Raw genomic sequence first — 14,644 nt, forward strand, 5'->3', positions numbered from 1 at the left:
TCCCAGCATGCAGTTCGGCGGGAGTTATTTGTTCACAAAATAGCCCTTTGTTCGCCCTTTTCTTGTATAACTGCACTGATTTGTGATGTTAACTGTTAGTAGATCTGTTTGTCATTGTTTATGGTTAATTCTAGACTGGTTCTTAGCAAGAACCGTCCCCGAGAGGGGTATTTCGCTGGGTATGGTCTAGCTCAGCGCTAGGGGGGGGGGTATGCCTATCTATTGTGTTCACTGTGTTCAAGCCTAATAAACGCCGTTTCCATGGCAACCAGGCAGCGTGTTACGGAAGAGTCCATTCTTGAGCCCCGTTACTATAGTAACAACTATTTCCGGGCGGATTCATCTGATTTTCCCGCTGAACCACGGGAATATGCCAACTAACATGTAAACGGAATATTCCAGTTTCTACAGCGCATATAAACACCTTATTCAAAATATTACATTAACCAGAATACTGACCTTAATCGGAATATGGTGTGCATGTAAACGTAGTCGGCTATATACAGGACTCTTTATATTTGGCCATGTTGCTAGGCTTGATTAATGCATTAGAAATCAACCTAGCTTTACTTCACCACTACCCCTTTCGAGAGGAGGCGAATAAATATACTGCGGCAAATAGTTTATTCCACCTCTCCGTAATGTTGTGTGGTCCAAAGTAGGACTACGTAGCCTACTGTAGCAAACATAGATCTGGACCAGGCCCGGCACATGCAAGCCTTAAAGCCTTTTTTTTTTTTTTATCTCCGTCCTTGACGTGTGTTGGTGATATTTTCCTAAAATCTGTTGGTGTGGACAATTTTCATTTTTTACCGGAGGGGGGGATGCGATTTTAGGAATATCCGTGTTTGTGTGTATGAGTGAAGTCAACTAACTGGTTTGATTAAGGAAGTGAAAGGACATTCTGTGTGGTATTTCAAAATGACCTCTGAGGGGCCAACGGCGCAGGAGAGACCGCTCAGAGGGCCGACGGCGCAGGAGAGACCGCTCAGGGGTACGACGGCGCAGGAGAGACCGCTCAGAGGGCCGACGGCGCAGGAGAGACCGCTCAGGGGGCCGACGGCGCAGGAGAGACCGCTCAGGGGGCCGACGGCGCAGGAGAGACCGCTCAGGGGGCCGAAGGCGCAAGAGAGACCGCTCAGGGGGCCGACGGCGCAGGAGAGACCGCTCAGAAGCTGGATGGCCACAGGGTCAGAGGCCGGGTCAGTCACAGGAGTGGCCTCAAAGCAGTGGACAGCCCACCTATGGAATCTGGTTCAGGTGCATGGACAGGCGCAGGGTTGGAGTCAAAGACTGGACCAGACACAACCACGGCTAGGGAGATGGTCCCTGGGTCTGGGGTGGCCACAGGGCCTGGCGTGGCAGCTGCGCCAGGGGTAGCTAGGAGGTCAGAGTCCAGATCCCCTACCTGAACAGGGTTAGCTAGCCTGGGCCTAATAGGGCTAATGGGACTGCGGCTAGCTGGGCTAACGGGACAGAGTCTAGCTGGGCTAGCAGGGCTGACAGGGTCAGGACCCGCTACTGCTACAGTTACCCCTACAACTACAGCTACAACTATGGCTACGGGGTCAGGGGTCGAGTCATCGACAGGGACTACAGGGACAACGAGACTGGGGCTAACAGGGCTCACAGGATTGGGGCTTGAGGAACTGGGGCTAACAGGACTGGAGCCACTAACAAGGCTAGAGCCAACAGGACCAGAGCTACTAACAGGGCTGGAGCCAACAGGGCTGGAGCAACAGACAGGGATGGAGCCAACAGGACCAGAGCTACTAACAAGGCTAGAGCCAACAGGACCAGAGCTACTAACAGGGCTGGAGCCAACAGGGCTGGAGCAACAGACAGGGATGGAGCCAACAGGACCAGAGCTACTAACAGGGCTGGAGCCAACAGGGCTGGAGCTACTAACAGAGCTGCCGGGGGCAAGGGACAGCCACCACTAAGGGGACAGGGACTGGGTCAGGTATGGAGTTGGAGCCAGGAACCGAAACGGGGACAGGAAGACCTACTGGGTCAGGGCCCTGTGGGGGCTCAGCCATGGAGGACTGCTGAGGCTCACGAGGAACAGGAGTCTGTTGTAGCTCAGGGAACAGCTCAGCTAAGGGGGCCTGCTGGAGCACAGCCATGGAAGGCTGCTGGGCCTCACGAGGAACAGGAGCTGCTTGCAGCTCGGTGTTCGGGAAACACTGCAGCTCACTGATGGGTGACAGCTGTGTCTGGGGCTCCGTGGAAGCGCTGCGGCATGGAACACAGGGAGAATCTGTGGCATGGAGACGGTGCAAAGACGAGGAGGTGCCAGAGCGCTGGACAAAAGAGGCTCTGGGTTGCTGAAGCTCGAGGACACTGGACAGCGGAGTCACTGGGCCGCTGGTCAGCAGGGCACCATCTAATATTCTGGGGGGCTGAGGCACCGGAGGAGTACGCGGTGTAGTCTAATTTTTGCTCGACATAGTCCTCCGTGTTCACCTCTTCCCAGGGCTTGTCACCACCCCTCTTGGTGGCTTCCTGGAATAGGGGCTGCGTTCCGAATCGCATACTACCCTACTATATAGTATGCCAAAACAGGATGTAGTATGTCCCAATACATAGTATGCCACATGCAGTATGGCAAAAAAAACAACAGGATGTCCTACTTCATCCGGTCGGATTTCGCAGTATGCAAGCCAGCAGGCTTTTCTGGCTATTCTGACCCACAATCCTGTGCGCAGCGGAAATGTGCATCACATGTGCGAGTCGCAACAGCTGTAGACAAATGTCGCGTTATGGACAGCGACGGATGTGGGCAAATTACAAGGCGCAATGTTATGACAAGGTAGTATGTCCCAATTGGATGCCTACTGCTTGCAAAGTACATACTTTCTAAGGGCAGCTGTAGTAGGTACTGGTAGTAAGAAGTAGAAGTATGCGATTCGGAACGCAGCCCCTATTCCCTGAGGAGGGCCTGGAACTGGGAAAGGGTCAGGTACAGGTGTGCAACGAGACATAATGAGACAGGTGCAGACAATCACCCAGACAAGGACATAGAGGGATTCCACCAACACACCAACACAAGGACAGAGGAACTAGGACACAAGGGAAGAGAACAGGGAACGAGGCTGGGACTGGGAATGGGACTTGGCAGAAAACTAGAGGGGGGAGCTAAAGGGTCAGGGCTGAGTTTCCCAGAGGCATCGTAGCGCTACGTTCATCGTAAGCTATGGCGTTCATCATAGTGCTACGATGAACGTAGCGCTACGATGCCTCTGGGAAACTCAGCCCAGGAGTGGAGAGACTGGAGTGATGTGAGACTAGTGAGGGACCGGTGTCTAGAGCTGGGGCTGGGAGGACACAAACCAACAAGACCAGACAAAGAACACAAGGTCTGGACCGGAAGCGAGCAGAGTGGACCAGGGACTGGGGCAGGGGTGAGCAGGGCGAACCAGGGGTCTGGGGCAGGGGTGAGCAGGGCGAACCAGGGGTCTGGGGCAGGGGTGAGCAGGGCGAACCAGGGGTCTGGGGCAGGGGTGAGCAGGGCGAACCAGGGGTCTGGGGCAGGGGTGAGCAGGGCGAACCAGGGGTCTGGGGCAGGGGTGAGCAGGGCGAACCAGGGGTCCGGACTGGGAGCGAGCAGAGTGGACCAGGAGTCCGGGGCAGGGGTGAGCAGGGCGAACCAGGGGTCCGGACTGGGAGCGAGCAGAGTGAACCAGGGGTCTGGGGCAGGGGCGAGGGTCCAGACTGGGAGCAGGGGGCGAGCCAGGGAAGACCCGGCCCGAACCATAACACAGACTAATAGTGATGTTCACCTCTTAATAATTTTAAACTTGTTCTGGAATGACTGCTTTACAGTATTATGACAAACTGTGACTTTCTTGACTTGCAAAATTATGTTTTAAATTGACAAACATCATATGTGATGGTCATGGCACAATTCAAGTGGGATCGAGAAATAATTTGTTTATCGCGACTATATTTTTTCAGAATTAAGGTCCCATGGGACGGCTCTTCCTGCTTCCACTTAGGCGCTCCATATTCTGAATAAAGCCTGGATTCAACATCCTGATATGATCACGCAAGCAAAGATTGTCCCTGCTCCCTCTGTGATTGAATTAAGCTACTCAGTGCTGACGAATTTGCAGCACAAGAGCACCTCCCTGTGGTAACAAGATATGTCTCTGTTCTGGTTTGCCAAGAAGAGACTGGTAGTTCCAGCAAGCATTGTCATCTCCCCCACATTGATGTTAATCAAAGTTTAGAAGGACTGAAGTGGAACAATGTTTCCATACCACCATTTTATGCATGCAGCATGCATGTGATTCCTCCAATTAAATAAAATGTCCTTTAATGTAGTGAAAACACATGAGAGGCAAATCACAGGATAGGTATGGTGGCACAAAGTTTTTAATGTTTTTTATAGAGCTAGCACTTCTTAACCATGATCATTTATTTTTATAGAACTTTCATCAACTACGTTTTTGGACAGTGGCAACCAATGCTTGACCAAAGACAGTGGAAATGTCTGAAATCCCTGGCTCGACCTCTGTCTGGAGGAGATTGAATTTGTTGTCATTAAAAATATATATATTACACAATATAACCCTATTCTCCAAGTTTTGTTTTGCAGCGGCAACTCATAATTATGGAAACACTCCTGAAAGTTTATTGTCAGAACAGGGACCTTCCCTGGTTTCTCTCAAGATGTCCTCCTCCAAGACGAAGGCACTGAGAACATTTCAGGCCAAAATCAAATGTTTGTGTCAGGAATGATCAGACCAGTATAATGTTGACAGAGGCGTTTTCCTCTGCTAGACTCAGACTGATCCATGAAGTCACATGCCTAAACAGCAAGTTATGGTGCTTCTTTTGCTATTCAGATTTAGGCATGTTGAACATGTTTGCCAAACCTTTGAAAATAAGTCAAATAAGCACTGAAAGGAACATCCTCACTAGAGATTCTCAGTTGAATATGGCATAGGAAGAAAATGCATTAGACATTATGTAGATCATTTTACACCCATCAGATAACACATGGTTTCTTTATAGTGAAATATCCCTCAGACCATGTCCTCTAAATATGTTCTGTCAAAACAAACGGCTTTAGATAGTTCCTCTTACACATGATGTATCCATTGATTCATCAGCAGACAGACAGACACACACACACACACACACACACACACACACAGTGCCCCCTGCCCATGTCACAATGCCACATGGCCCACCTTGTTTTTGATCACGCTCAGCAATATTTGAGCAGTAGGAATGTTTATCCCTCTGTAAAAGCCTGGACAATAGAGGGGCGCTCTCGTAACTGTCGCGGACAGCCTGGTCAGGTGCACAGCCGTCAAAACATCAGCTTTACTCATCACAGGGTCACATTATTTCACCTCCCCAAAGAGGCACCCTGCTCTATATGACAACACCACATCGCTCACTGTCACTGTCAATGGACACAAGGCCTTGAGCAAGACACATCAGAGACAAGGCAGAGCACACAGTAGGAGGGCTTAATTTGGGAGTAACCTAACGTGACATAGACCAGCTATTTGCACTTTGATCAGGCAGAGCCAATATGATTGTGAAAACTCTGTTGATGGTGTGTCTGGCTGTCTTCTTCTGTGCAGGTAGGAGGCTATTAAAATATGATCCTTATTGGAAAAGAATAATATTGGCACCTTGTACACATATTGTACTATTTCTACAACAAAGTCAGTAAATGATTGTGTGGTGTTTTCATTATTGTGACTTTGTCACTTCATTGTCATCATTTCAGACGCAGAGGACAAGTCCAGACTCTACAGGAGGGTATGTTGACAGAGTGAAACAGCATAAGCGTACTTACAGGAAATCTGCCAACTTGTTGCATAAGTTATAATAATTATCTTGGAAGTGGTATATAAGAGCATACGTTTATATAAATGTATATGAAATAACTTTGTCTTATAAATATACTTGATCTTTGATCAGCCCTCCTGTAGTGATATGAGCTCAACGCAGGCATGTCCGCTCAACTACTCCCCAGTGTGCGGCAGCGATGGGAACACCTACCCCAACGAGTGTGCGCTGTGTGTCCACAGCCTGTGAGTATTCCCACAAGCCTAACTGTCATTTGTCAATGATTGTACCATAATGTTATTTCCATTATGATTCATTGTTGAGGCTGATTGCCTATCAGTGCTGTTCTATCCTCCCATCTCCACCTTGCTGTAACACAGTATCACAGTATTTGTGCTGCCCCACCCAGAACAAATGAGATATGAACAACATTCAATTCATAAATAACATTTTGATGGAATGGAAAATCAGTCTGCCAATAATAAAAACTAATTGCATGAAGAAAATACAAGCTTCCAAAAAATGGTATATGTCTCTTTCTTTCTTTCTTTCTTTCTTTCTTTCTTTCTTTCTTTCTTTCTTTCTTTCTTTCTTTCTTTCTTTCTTTCTTTCTTTCTTTCTTTATCTCTTTCTTTCTTTATCTCTTTCTTTATCTCTTTTTTCTTTCTTTATCTCTAGGGAGACCAATGCTGACATTTTGATAGTGAAAGACGGGAGTTGCTGAAGAGGATGATGATTATCCACTGTTGAAGTGACACTATTATTACATGTATCATCAATTTCCTTGTGATGTTACAACATTAGGCCTAGCTGTTTGTGAAACACATACACACAGACAGACAAACAAACAGACAGACACACGCACACACACACACACACACACACACACACACACACACACACACACACACACACACACACACACACACACCTGCACAGCAATTCACTGACATCATGCAAACATAGCCATAACCACACATGTAATCATTTTATAATCACATTGATTTGTTTTATATTTCAAACTGTTTCTGTGAAGAATATATAGTTCTTGCTCCTGTGTAATCTTTTGGCAATAAAAATCTAGAGGCTAACTTTCGTGTGCATTTATTTTAAAAACAAAAAACGACTCCTAACTCCATAGGGGGCGCTATAGGGACTCAGACTTCCGTTTTGGTGAAGTTTCTTCAGTTTCTTGTGTTACATTATTTAACCTCCCCCTGCTTCCCCCTCACATGTACACCAACCATGGACACGGACGAGTCAGCTATGCATAGTTGTTTCAAAAATAAAGTTGGTGAGGTATTATTACCAGGAGATATATTTTCTTTTAAACTCCCTGGAACGGACAGTAAGCCCGAGAAGGTGATCTGTGGACCAGGACTACGGAGAGATGGAGATGATGTTCATGTGTGCAAAAGCGGCATTCTCCGACACAAACAACCACATTTCTACTGGATTGACTCACAGCAAAGACGAGTAAGATTTCTGATCCAATGTCTATGATAAATATTGTACAACCATTAAAAATTTAGATTTGCCTTTCAGGGAATTCATCGTAATTCCATGATCATGAAACCACATGTAGGCTATTTCGTAGCAGTGTCACCAATGAATCGGGTGTCCTTTAGCTAATTTGTCTAGTTATTAGTATTAGTATTAGTTCTGTAAGTATGCATTATGGGGGAGCGTGTTGTGAACTTGGTCGTTTCGTTTCTCGCAGTATGTCCCTGCGAAGGCAGAGAGTGTGATTGGGATTGTCACAGCAAAGTCAGGGGACGTCTTCAAAGTGGATGTGGGTGGGAGTGAGCAAGCATCCCTGTCCTACCTGGCATTTGAGGGGTCCACCAAGAGGAACAGACCCAATGTGAAGGTCTGTGTCACACCAGCTGTTTACAACACTACTTTCAACTTAGTGTAGTGTCATTGTTGTACCATCGTGTTTTGTGTCAAGGAATCTGTGGTTTGCATGTTGTGCAGGTGGGAGACCTGGTGTACGGCCAGTTCATCATTGCTAACAAAGATATGGAGCCAGAGCTGGTGTGTATGGACAGCTGTGGACGGGCCAATGGAATGGGGGTGTTCGGAGCCGGAGGTCTTCTCTTCAAGGTGTCACTAGGACTTGTGCGCAGGTACTAAACACAAAAGATATATCGGTCACAACATGTTTTAATCATTTTTATTTAGTGAATTGATATAGTCTATAAATGTCCCATTACATCAACCCATTAAATATACTTCACACATGTATACATTATGTTAGTTAGAATGCACCATTTCAGTTCTGTTACTCAGTTATAATTCTCATCTCCTACTCCCAGGCTCCTGGCTCCGCAGAGTGAGATAGTGAAGGACCTGGAGAAGCTGTTTCCCTTTGAGCTTGTTGTGGGCATGAATGGGCGTGTGTGGGTCAAGGCTAGGAGTGTGCAGCACACACTCATAGTTGCCAACCTGCTGGAAAGCTGCGAGAACATGACAGCCCAACAGCGCCAGGCGCTCTTCAGGAGGCTGGCAGACGGCGCCTTGTAGTGAACTGCTTGGAAATGGACAGACTTTATTTTTGTGCCTTTTTGTATTTGTGGGTTCATTTGACCTGGGTATTGAGTGTTTCACTTGTGGTGACAGCTGTGTGTTGTTTGTGTGAATAATTCATATTTAAGGACAGCATACTCTTCTTAACCAATTAGGCGAGTGACTGTTTTGGAATCAGTGGATCATTTCTGATAATTTTCTCAAAGAAAATTGGGGTATTAAAGTCTGTTTACTTGATCAGAAAACCTTAGTTGATTGATTTCATGATCTCTTATGTGGCTGTGCAGCCTGCCAACTCAAATTTAATATGTACTTCTCGTTAGGGCCATAAGGGGGCGCACCAGTGGCTCATTAATAAATGCCTTCTCTGGCAGACTCCATTGACTACATTACAGGATTGCCTATGGTTACATTCAATGGCGTACTATGGGGTCATTTGGAGCATTTGTCAATAGCCATTCAAGGAACCGTGACACAATCTTCACACCACTTTTATTGTCTGTTAATGATTAGCTTGGCTGTTTGGATAAGATTGGCCAACTGCGAAGCCTACAGACGAATAACCATAGGTGCCATTTACAGTTGTGTTACTGTTTTGTAATCTGTGTCCTCTTGACTTTTACATCAAAAGAGGGCTAAATGCATATCACTACGTGGAAGATGTGTACTTGCAAGTGATGTATATCATTCATAACAACAAATATTGTTAGGACAGTCTGTTACTGTTCAACCCCAGTCTTTTCTTTGCCTCTGTATCTCTCCAACATTCATGAACCTGCTCAAACAATAGAACTTCACTAGTGAAACATTGGTTGGGGCAACAATAGGTGCGTTTACATGATATTTTTCAATCTGATTTCAATCTGGTTGAAGAGTTCATCTTGAGCGCATACATGGGATACAGAGTAAACTGGTTGGATGTTTACATGCGCACGCAGCCGTGATTGCGTTACGATGGTTACAAACAGCTGATTACGGAACTATGGAGCGTGCCTTGATTAGTCAAGTCTTGAGCATGCGCAGAATGAACGCAGAACGCAGCATCAATCCGTTTCAAGGTAGTATGACGGACCAAACGGTTTCGAAAAGGTTTAAACTACCTCCTTGAAAGCGATTGGAATTTCAATCGGGTTGGGGCATTTCAGTCGGATTGAGGTGTTTATATGACATCTTTTCAATCGGGTTGACCTTCCAAACCTATTTGAAACCGATTCAAACTGTCCATGTAAACGCACCTATTGAATCATGACCATTTTTTCATGCACCTCAAAACATTTAAGGCCAATTCACACTTCCCCAACAATGGCCAAGAAACACAAACAGCCAACAGTTGTTGGGTTCTGTTGGGTTGGTGTGCTATGTCTGTTGGTGTGGAAAATCAGTTGTGTCCCTAATTCAACTTGCTCAGCTGTCCCCTGTTTCCATAACAAATTGGAAAATTAAGTTATTTTCCCAAACATACTAAACCCAGCAGCCAACAAGAGAATGTTTGGAAAGTTGGTGTTTGCTGGTCAGTGGTGTTGGGGCAGTGTTCATATCAATCATGCATATTAACCTGTTTTTGTCAAATATATCCATTGGAGACATTATTTTTTTATCCAGGCATATTAGTTTTAACAGGTTAATGCAAGACCTCAAGGGGCACTTTGCATTTGTTGTTGCAGGGACACTGATAGAAATGTTGGGTGAGATTCCTTAGACAAACAGAGCCACTATAATGCTGTTATCTGACTCATCCAGACGCTGCATACAGCAAATTCCTTAAGAGTGCATGAAAGGTGCAGAGCAGTGAGTGACAGTGCTGTCAGGATATTGGCCGCGCCTGATTGGCTGCTTGTCGAGGCTGGCTGCCTGTATGCTAATTTCCCTCCCTCTCCCCTCCCCTGGTATTGTTGCCTTGTATTTTGTATGTATTGCATTTTGTATGTCGCTCTTTCTTCCTTTTTATGTGTTATCTGTATTGTGAAGCGCTTTGTGCATTCGTGCTGTGAAAGGCGCTACATAAATACAACTTACTTACTTACTACAAACTCACACTACACACAATATTCAAATTTGATTTTTTTTTTTAAAATATATTTTCCCTCCATCCATCCCACCTCCACCTCCTCCTCTCTCTCTGGCACCTCCTCCTCCTCCTCTCTCTCTGGCACCTCCTCCTCTCTCTCTGGCACCTCCGCCTCCTCCTCTCTCTCTGGCACCTCCTCCTCCTCCTCTCTCTCTGGCACCTCCTCCTCCTCCTCTCTCTCTGGCTCCTCCTCCGCCTCCCTCTCTGAGCCAGTGGGAGAAAGGAGGACTCCCTCTCAGAGAGCTAGAGAGAGAGAGAGAGGAGGGGGAGATCTTCTCCCCACCTCTCTCCCTCACTCTCTCTGGCTCACTGAGAGAGAGACAGAGAGCAAGAGAGTGTGTCTCTCTGTCTCGCCCTCAATAAGCCAGAGAGAGTGAGGGAGAGAGGTGGGGAGAAGGTCTCCCCCTCCTCTCTCTCTCTCTCTAGCTCTCTGAGAGAGAGCCAGGGAGGAAGAGGGAGAAGTCCTCCTCTCTGGCACGCTCCCTCTGTCTGGCTCCTCCGCTGTGGCTCTCTCTCTGCTGCTTTCGGGCTTTTATACACCTCCTTTGCCACGTCACAAGGGCGTTCTGTGACGTCACGATTATACACCTCCTTTGTCACGTCACAAGGCGTTCTGTGACGTCACGATTTACAAGGCTCGTTTGACAAAACCACCAGGTTTGTGAGTCACAGGTGAGTTCCAGAATCACTGTAAATCACTTGATTGGCACTTTTAGCTCCAGGTCTGACAGGGTAGTAGGCTAGACGAGTGAGCTCGGGATGATCTTGCTTCTTTCTATCCACGATGAGAGACCGGTGCTATAAACGAGCTGGCTGGCTCATTCTAGCAGCCTATTCTAGCAGCAGCGTTCCGTTCATAACAACGCAGGTGCCGTCATGAGAATCCTGAATTTGGCGTTAATATTATATTAGCCTAATACTCTCTCGTTCAAAGAAAAGTGTCCTAACTGCCAAAAAGTTAAAAAGGCCTTATTGAGATATGGCGCTATACGCATGGGTATATAGGCTCTCCAGCTCAGTCTTTAATGCCGCGTCCCAGATAGGATTGTGAGCTCGTAAGTTCCGACTTCAAGTCACGACTCGCGACTTCATCGCGTTGCAGGCAAACTGTCTGAATGCGTGGTTCTGGATACATGTAAACAAGCCGATATGGTAAAAGCTTGAGATTTGGCACACTGTCAGAGCTGGCAAGCTTAACATTGTATGCCTAATTTCGCTATGCTAAGAAATCGTACGTTACATTTTATTTATTGACATCATCGACTTTTCGCCGTTTGCATGGTCACGTTCAGGTTTACCTTAATGTTAGCTAGCTAGCACTAGCTCTTGTCAACATATTTGTGCATCATTACATACACATAGCAGGTTGTAGTGCATAATCGTTTGTATTATTTTGATTACAACGTACACATTTATTTTACGTTGCCCTAAAGTTATCTTTGTCGCCATACCCATGGGGGCTGCCATCTTGCTCAGAGGGCTGTGTGACGTCAGAGAGCGCAACTGGGAGTACATCGATCTGTACGAGTTCACGGGTGGGAAGTTACGGGTTCACGGGTGGGAAGTTACGGGTTTCACTGCCATTCCAGAGCATTTTCACGAGTAGGAGGTCGGAAAAACTCGAGTTACGGGATGCCTGGAACGCACCATTAGACTGGTGTGTGTCAATCACCTGACCACGCCCACAGGCGTACATCCAGGCTATCCTTGTTGATTGGACATGTCTTTTGATGAAAGATGTCATGCGCATGACCGCAGTTTTCAAAACATGGCGCAGGCAGCCTCTGATGTGCAGGGTTTTATTGTAAATAAACTTCGAGTCTGTCGAGATCTTGCTATCAGCGGCCCAAGCGACGACGTCCTCCTTTTCAACTTGGAATGGCTCAAATGTTTTCTTGTTAATGCACAAGCTAGCGGAGTTCAAATAAACCCAAGGGTGGTCGAGCTAGTAGCTGATGCTACAAGCGAACCTCTAACGTTACAGCTAACTGAAGCCAGTTTTTCCCATGGACGTACATGCAGACAGACGTGGTTTAGGAGGGAGACCACGTTTAAACATTTCTCAGGAAACGTTGGAGTGGTTTGTCAATTGCGGCTATTCCGCCTTTGGAATAGCTGAGTGCCTTGGAGTCATGGAGGTATAATATAAACCCCAATACCATCAGACATGGAGGTATAATATAAACCCCAATACCATCAGACTGATGATTCTAGACCTTTTTGACTGGGGGGGGGGGGGGGGGGGCACAGAGATGTGCCAGAGTGGCAATTCAGTTGTTTTTTTCTGCATGCGTGCATGTGAAGAAGCAAAACACACGTTCCCAAAGCACAAGTCATACCTACAAGCTATAGTGGCCAATTTTTTTTTTTTACAAACTATATTTCCACCCACTACAGGAATCACATTAATTAAAACGGTTTTAATAAACTTCACTATAAGCGCCTACCATAATTTGTACTCACTGGTTCCCCAGGCTCCTCAGCACACACATCACAGGAATGGTCCACATTTGTCATGTTTTGTGATTGAAATGTCAAAATCATGACACCAAACAAATGTAATCAAGTGTCCACTGTCCATAATGTATTATTTTAACATGGCACCTCCATATTTAGGCTACATTCAGAAAAAAAAACTCATCAGATCACATGTCATTCAGCCCGTTTATGAACAACAATACTGCAGCAGCTGAATACGTCTCACACTAGACAGCAGTTAATTGAAAAAGGTCAAAGAGTGCCGAAATGCAGTTTTATTTACAAAACTTGCATTGCTCCCTGCCACTTCCTGTAGGTTCTAGGCTCATACAGTGATGTGCACAGCCTGCATGTAGAGTCCCCATTGCCAGCACTGTTGTCGGTAACCTCCCCTTGTCTTCGGGACCAAGGGAACCATATTTTGCAGAACCTGGCGCAGCTGCAGAACAAGCCCGAATGACCCCATAAACCAATCTCCATCCAAAAGCTAATGTTAAAATGAAACTGTTCATTTTCTGAAATTAAACTAACCACAATCTCATTGACATGATCAAGGTAATTAAATATGTTTACCAATGGGAGGTCTGGAACTAGCAGGATTTTGCCTCCCCATGTGTAAGGCTGGAGACTCCAGCTACACACCCAAGCTGGCTCTGGCTGTCATCCTTATGATCACTACAAACAGTGCTGGCTGCTCTGGCTGCTGTCTGACATTTGAATGCTCTGATTTATTTTAATACTGTAAATAGTTGCATGAAACATCACTTTATAACACATTTCAGGGATGATAACTCATCTGGGATGAAAAAGGTGCCAAAGAGCAAACCCATACACAAATCAAACATATTACCAATTTTGGATTAAAAAACAGCCAATTCATCCCCTCCACCCACCTTTGAGTGTGAGTAGCAGCTGCATCCCTACTACTATCAATCTGATGACAAAATGGAGTATCATACTCCGAGTTCAATTCTAGTCCCACTCCCATGACAGGACAGCAGATTACCTTACATTTAGCCTAGCAATCAGAAAAACTTTCATTTTTTGTAACATGTTTATCAAGGCTAATGTGCATTTCAGCTAGCTAGCTATCATAACGCTAGCTAGCTGACTTTAGATTTACAAGCAAGTGGAGAGACGATGATGACACTAGCTAGCTTTCATTAAATCGTGTTACCTTTCTGAGGGGGAGTAAAAGAATATGTGAGACAGCCAAGTTCAGATACCTTCTAGTAAAGTTAGCTAACTGCTTGCTCCTGCAGAAAGCAGGGTCGAGCTTCTGTGGTGGACTAAACCATTTTGTACATTCTGTTAAGGGGTGTGTAGGAGGCTCAACTATTTAGGGGATTAAAGATCAGTCTCTCAGACTATATTTTCAATCAATTTTAATTTAGTTATGACACTGACTCATTCATTAGAAATGACACAAATACAGACAAAATCACAGGGGTGGCACCTGGGCCACCCCCTAGAATCGCCTGTCTGGTCGCAGTCGCAAGACCAGACATGTCCAATCGACAGGGATAGCCTGGATGTACACCTGTGGGCGTGGTCAGTTGATTGACACATACAACACACGCCAGTCTAATGATAAAGGCTTTATCGTTAGAGTGGTGTGTGTTGGGAAAGGGCAAAAGCACAGTCTAATGATAAAAGTGAAAGCACACTGTAATGATAAACACACACTCTAATGATAAAAGCACACTCTAATGATAAAAGCACACTCTTAATGATAAAAGCGCACTCTAATGATAAAAG

The 14,644-nt window shown here is 45.9% G+C and overlaps 2 protein-coding genes across 2 annotated transcripts; both read left to right on the plus strand.

Moving 5' to 3' along the window:
- Positions 1-5,435: 5,435 nt before the first annotated feature.
- LOC311324092 (putative pancreatic secretory proteinase inhibitor) lies at positions 5,436-6,894 on the plus strand. The gene is made up of 4 exons (XM_084456476.1): positions 5,436-5,600; positions 5,750-5,781; positions 5,944-6,056; positions 6,490-6,894. Exons 1-4 carry the CDS (start codon positions 5,549-5,551, stop codon positions 6,533-6,535), a joined length of 243 nt encoding a protein of 80 aa, XP_084312602.1. The 5' UTR covers positions 5,436-5,548; the 3' UTR covers positions 6,536-6,894.
- Positions 6,895-7,058: 164 nt separating this feature from the next.
- Positions 7,059-9,142, plus strand: exosc3 (exosome component 3). Its single transcript, XM_084456394.1, has 4 exons — positions 7,059-7,287; positions 7,532-7,681; positions 7,789-7,940; positions 8,130-9,142. Exons 1-4 carry the CDS (start codon positions 7,078-7,080, stop codon positions 8,335-8,337), a joined length of 720 nt encoding a protein of 239 aa, XP_084312520.1. The 5' UTR covers positions 7,059-7,077; the 3' UTR covers positions 8,338-9,142.
- Positions 9,143-14,644: the final 5,502 nt, after the last annotated feature.

The sequence above is a fragment of the Borostomias antarcticus genome (assembly GCF_949987555.1).
Source record: "Borostomias antarcticus genome assembly, chromosome: 22".
In the NCBI taxonomy this organism is placed as follows: Eukaryota; Metazoa; Chordata; class Actinopteri; order Stomiiformes; family Stomiidae; genus Borostomias; species Borostomias antarcticus.

What these genes read in the sequence shown, in the direction of transcription:
- LOC311324092 (XM_084456476.1), top strand. Translation starts at nt 5,549, where the DNA reads ATGATTGTGAAAACTCTGTTGATGGTGTGTCTGGCTGTCTTCTTCTGT. An exon ending in AGTCCAGACTCTACAGGAGG is followed by an intron (nt 5,782 to 5,943) that starts GTATGTTGACAG and finishes ATCTTTGATCAG; the next exon opens with CCCTCCTGTAGTGATATGAG. An exon ending in GCGCTGTGTGTCCACAGCCT is followed by an intron (nt 6,057 to 6,489) that starts GTGAGTATTCCC and finishes CTTTATCTCTAG; the next exon opens with GGAGACCAATGCTGACATTT.
- exosc3 (XM_084456394.1), top strand. Translation starts at nt 7,078, where the DNA reads ATGCATAGTTGTTTCAAAAATAAAGTTGGTGAGGTATTATTACCAGGA. An exon ending in GGAACAGACCCAATGTGAAG is followed by an intron (nt 7,682 to 7,788) that starts GTCTGTGTCACA and finishes CATGTTGTGCAG; the next exon opens with GTGGGAGACCTGGTGTACGG. An exon ending in TCACTAGGACTTGTGCGCAG is followed by an intron (nt 7,941 to 8,129) that starts GTACTAAACACA and finishes TCCTACTCCCAG; the next exon opens with GCTCCTGGCTCCGCAGAGTG.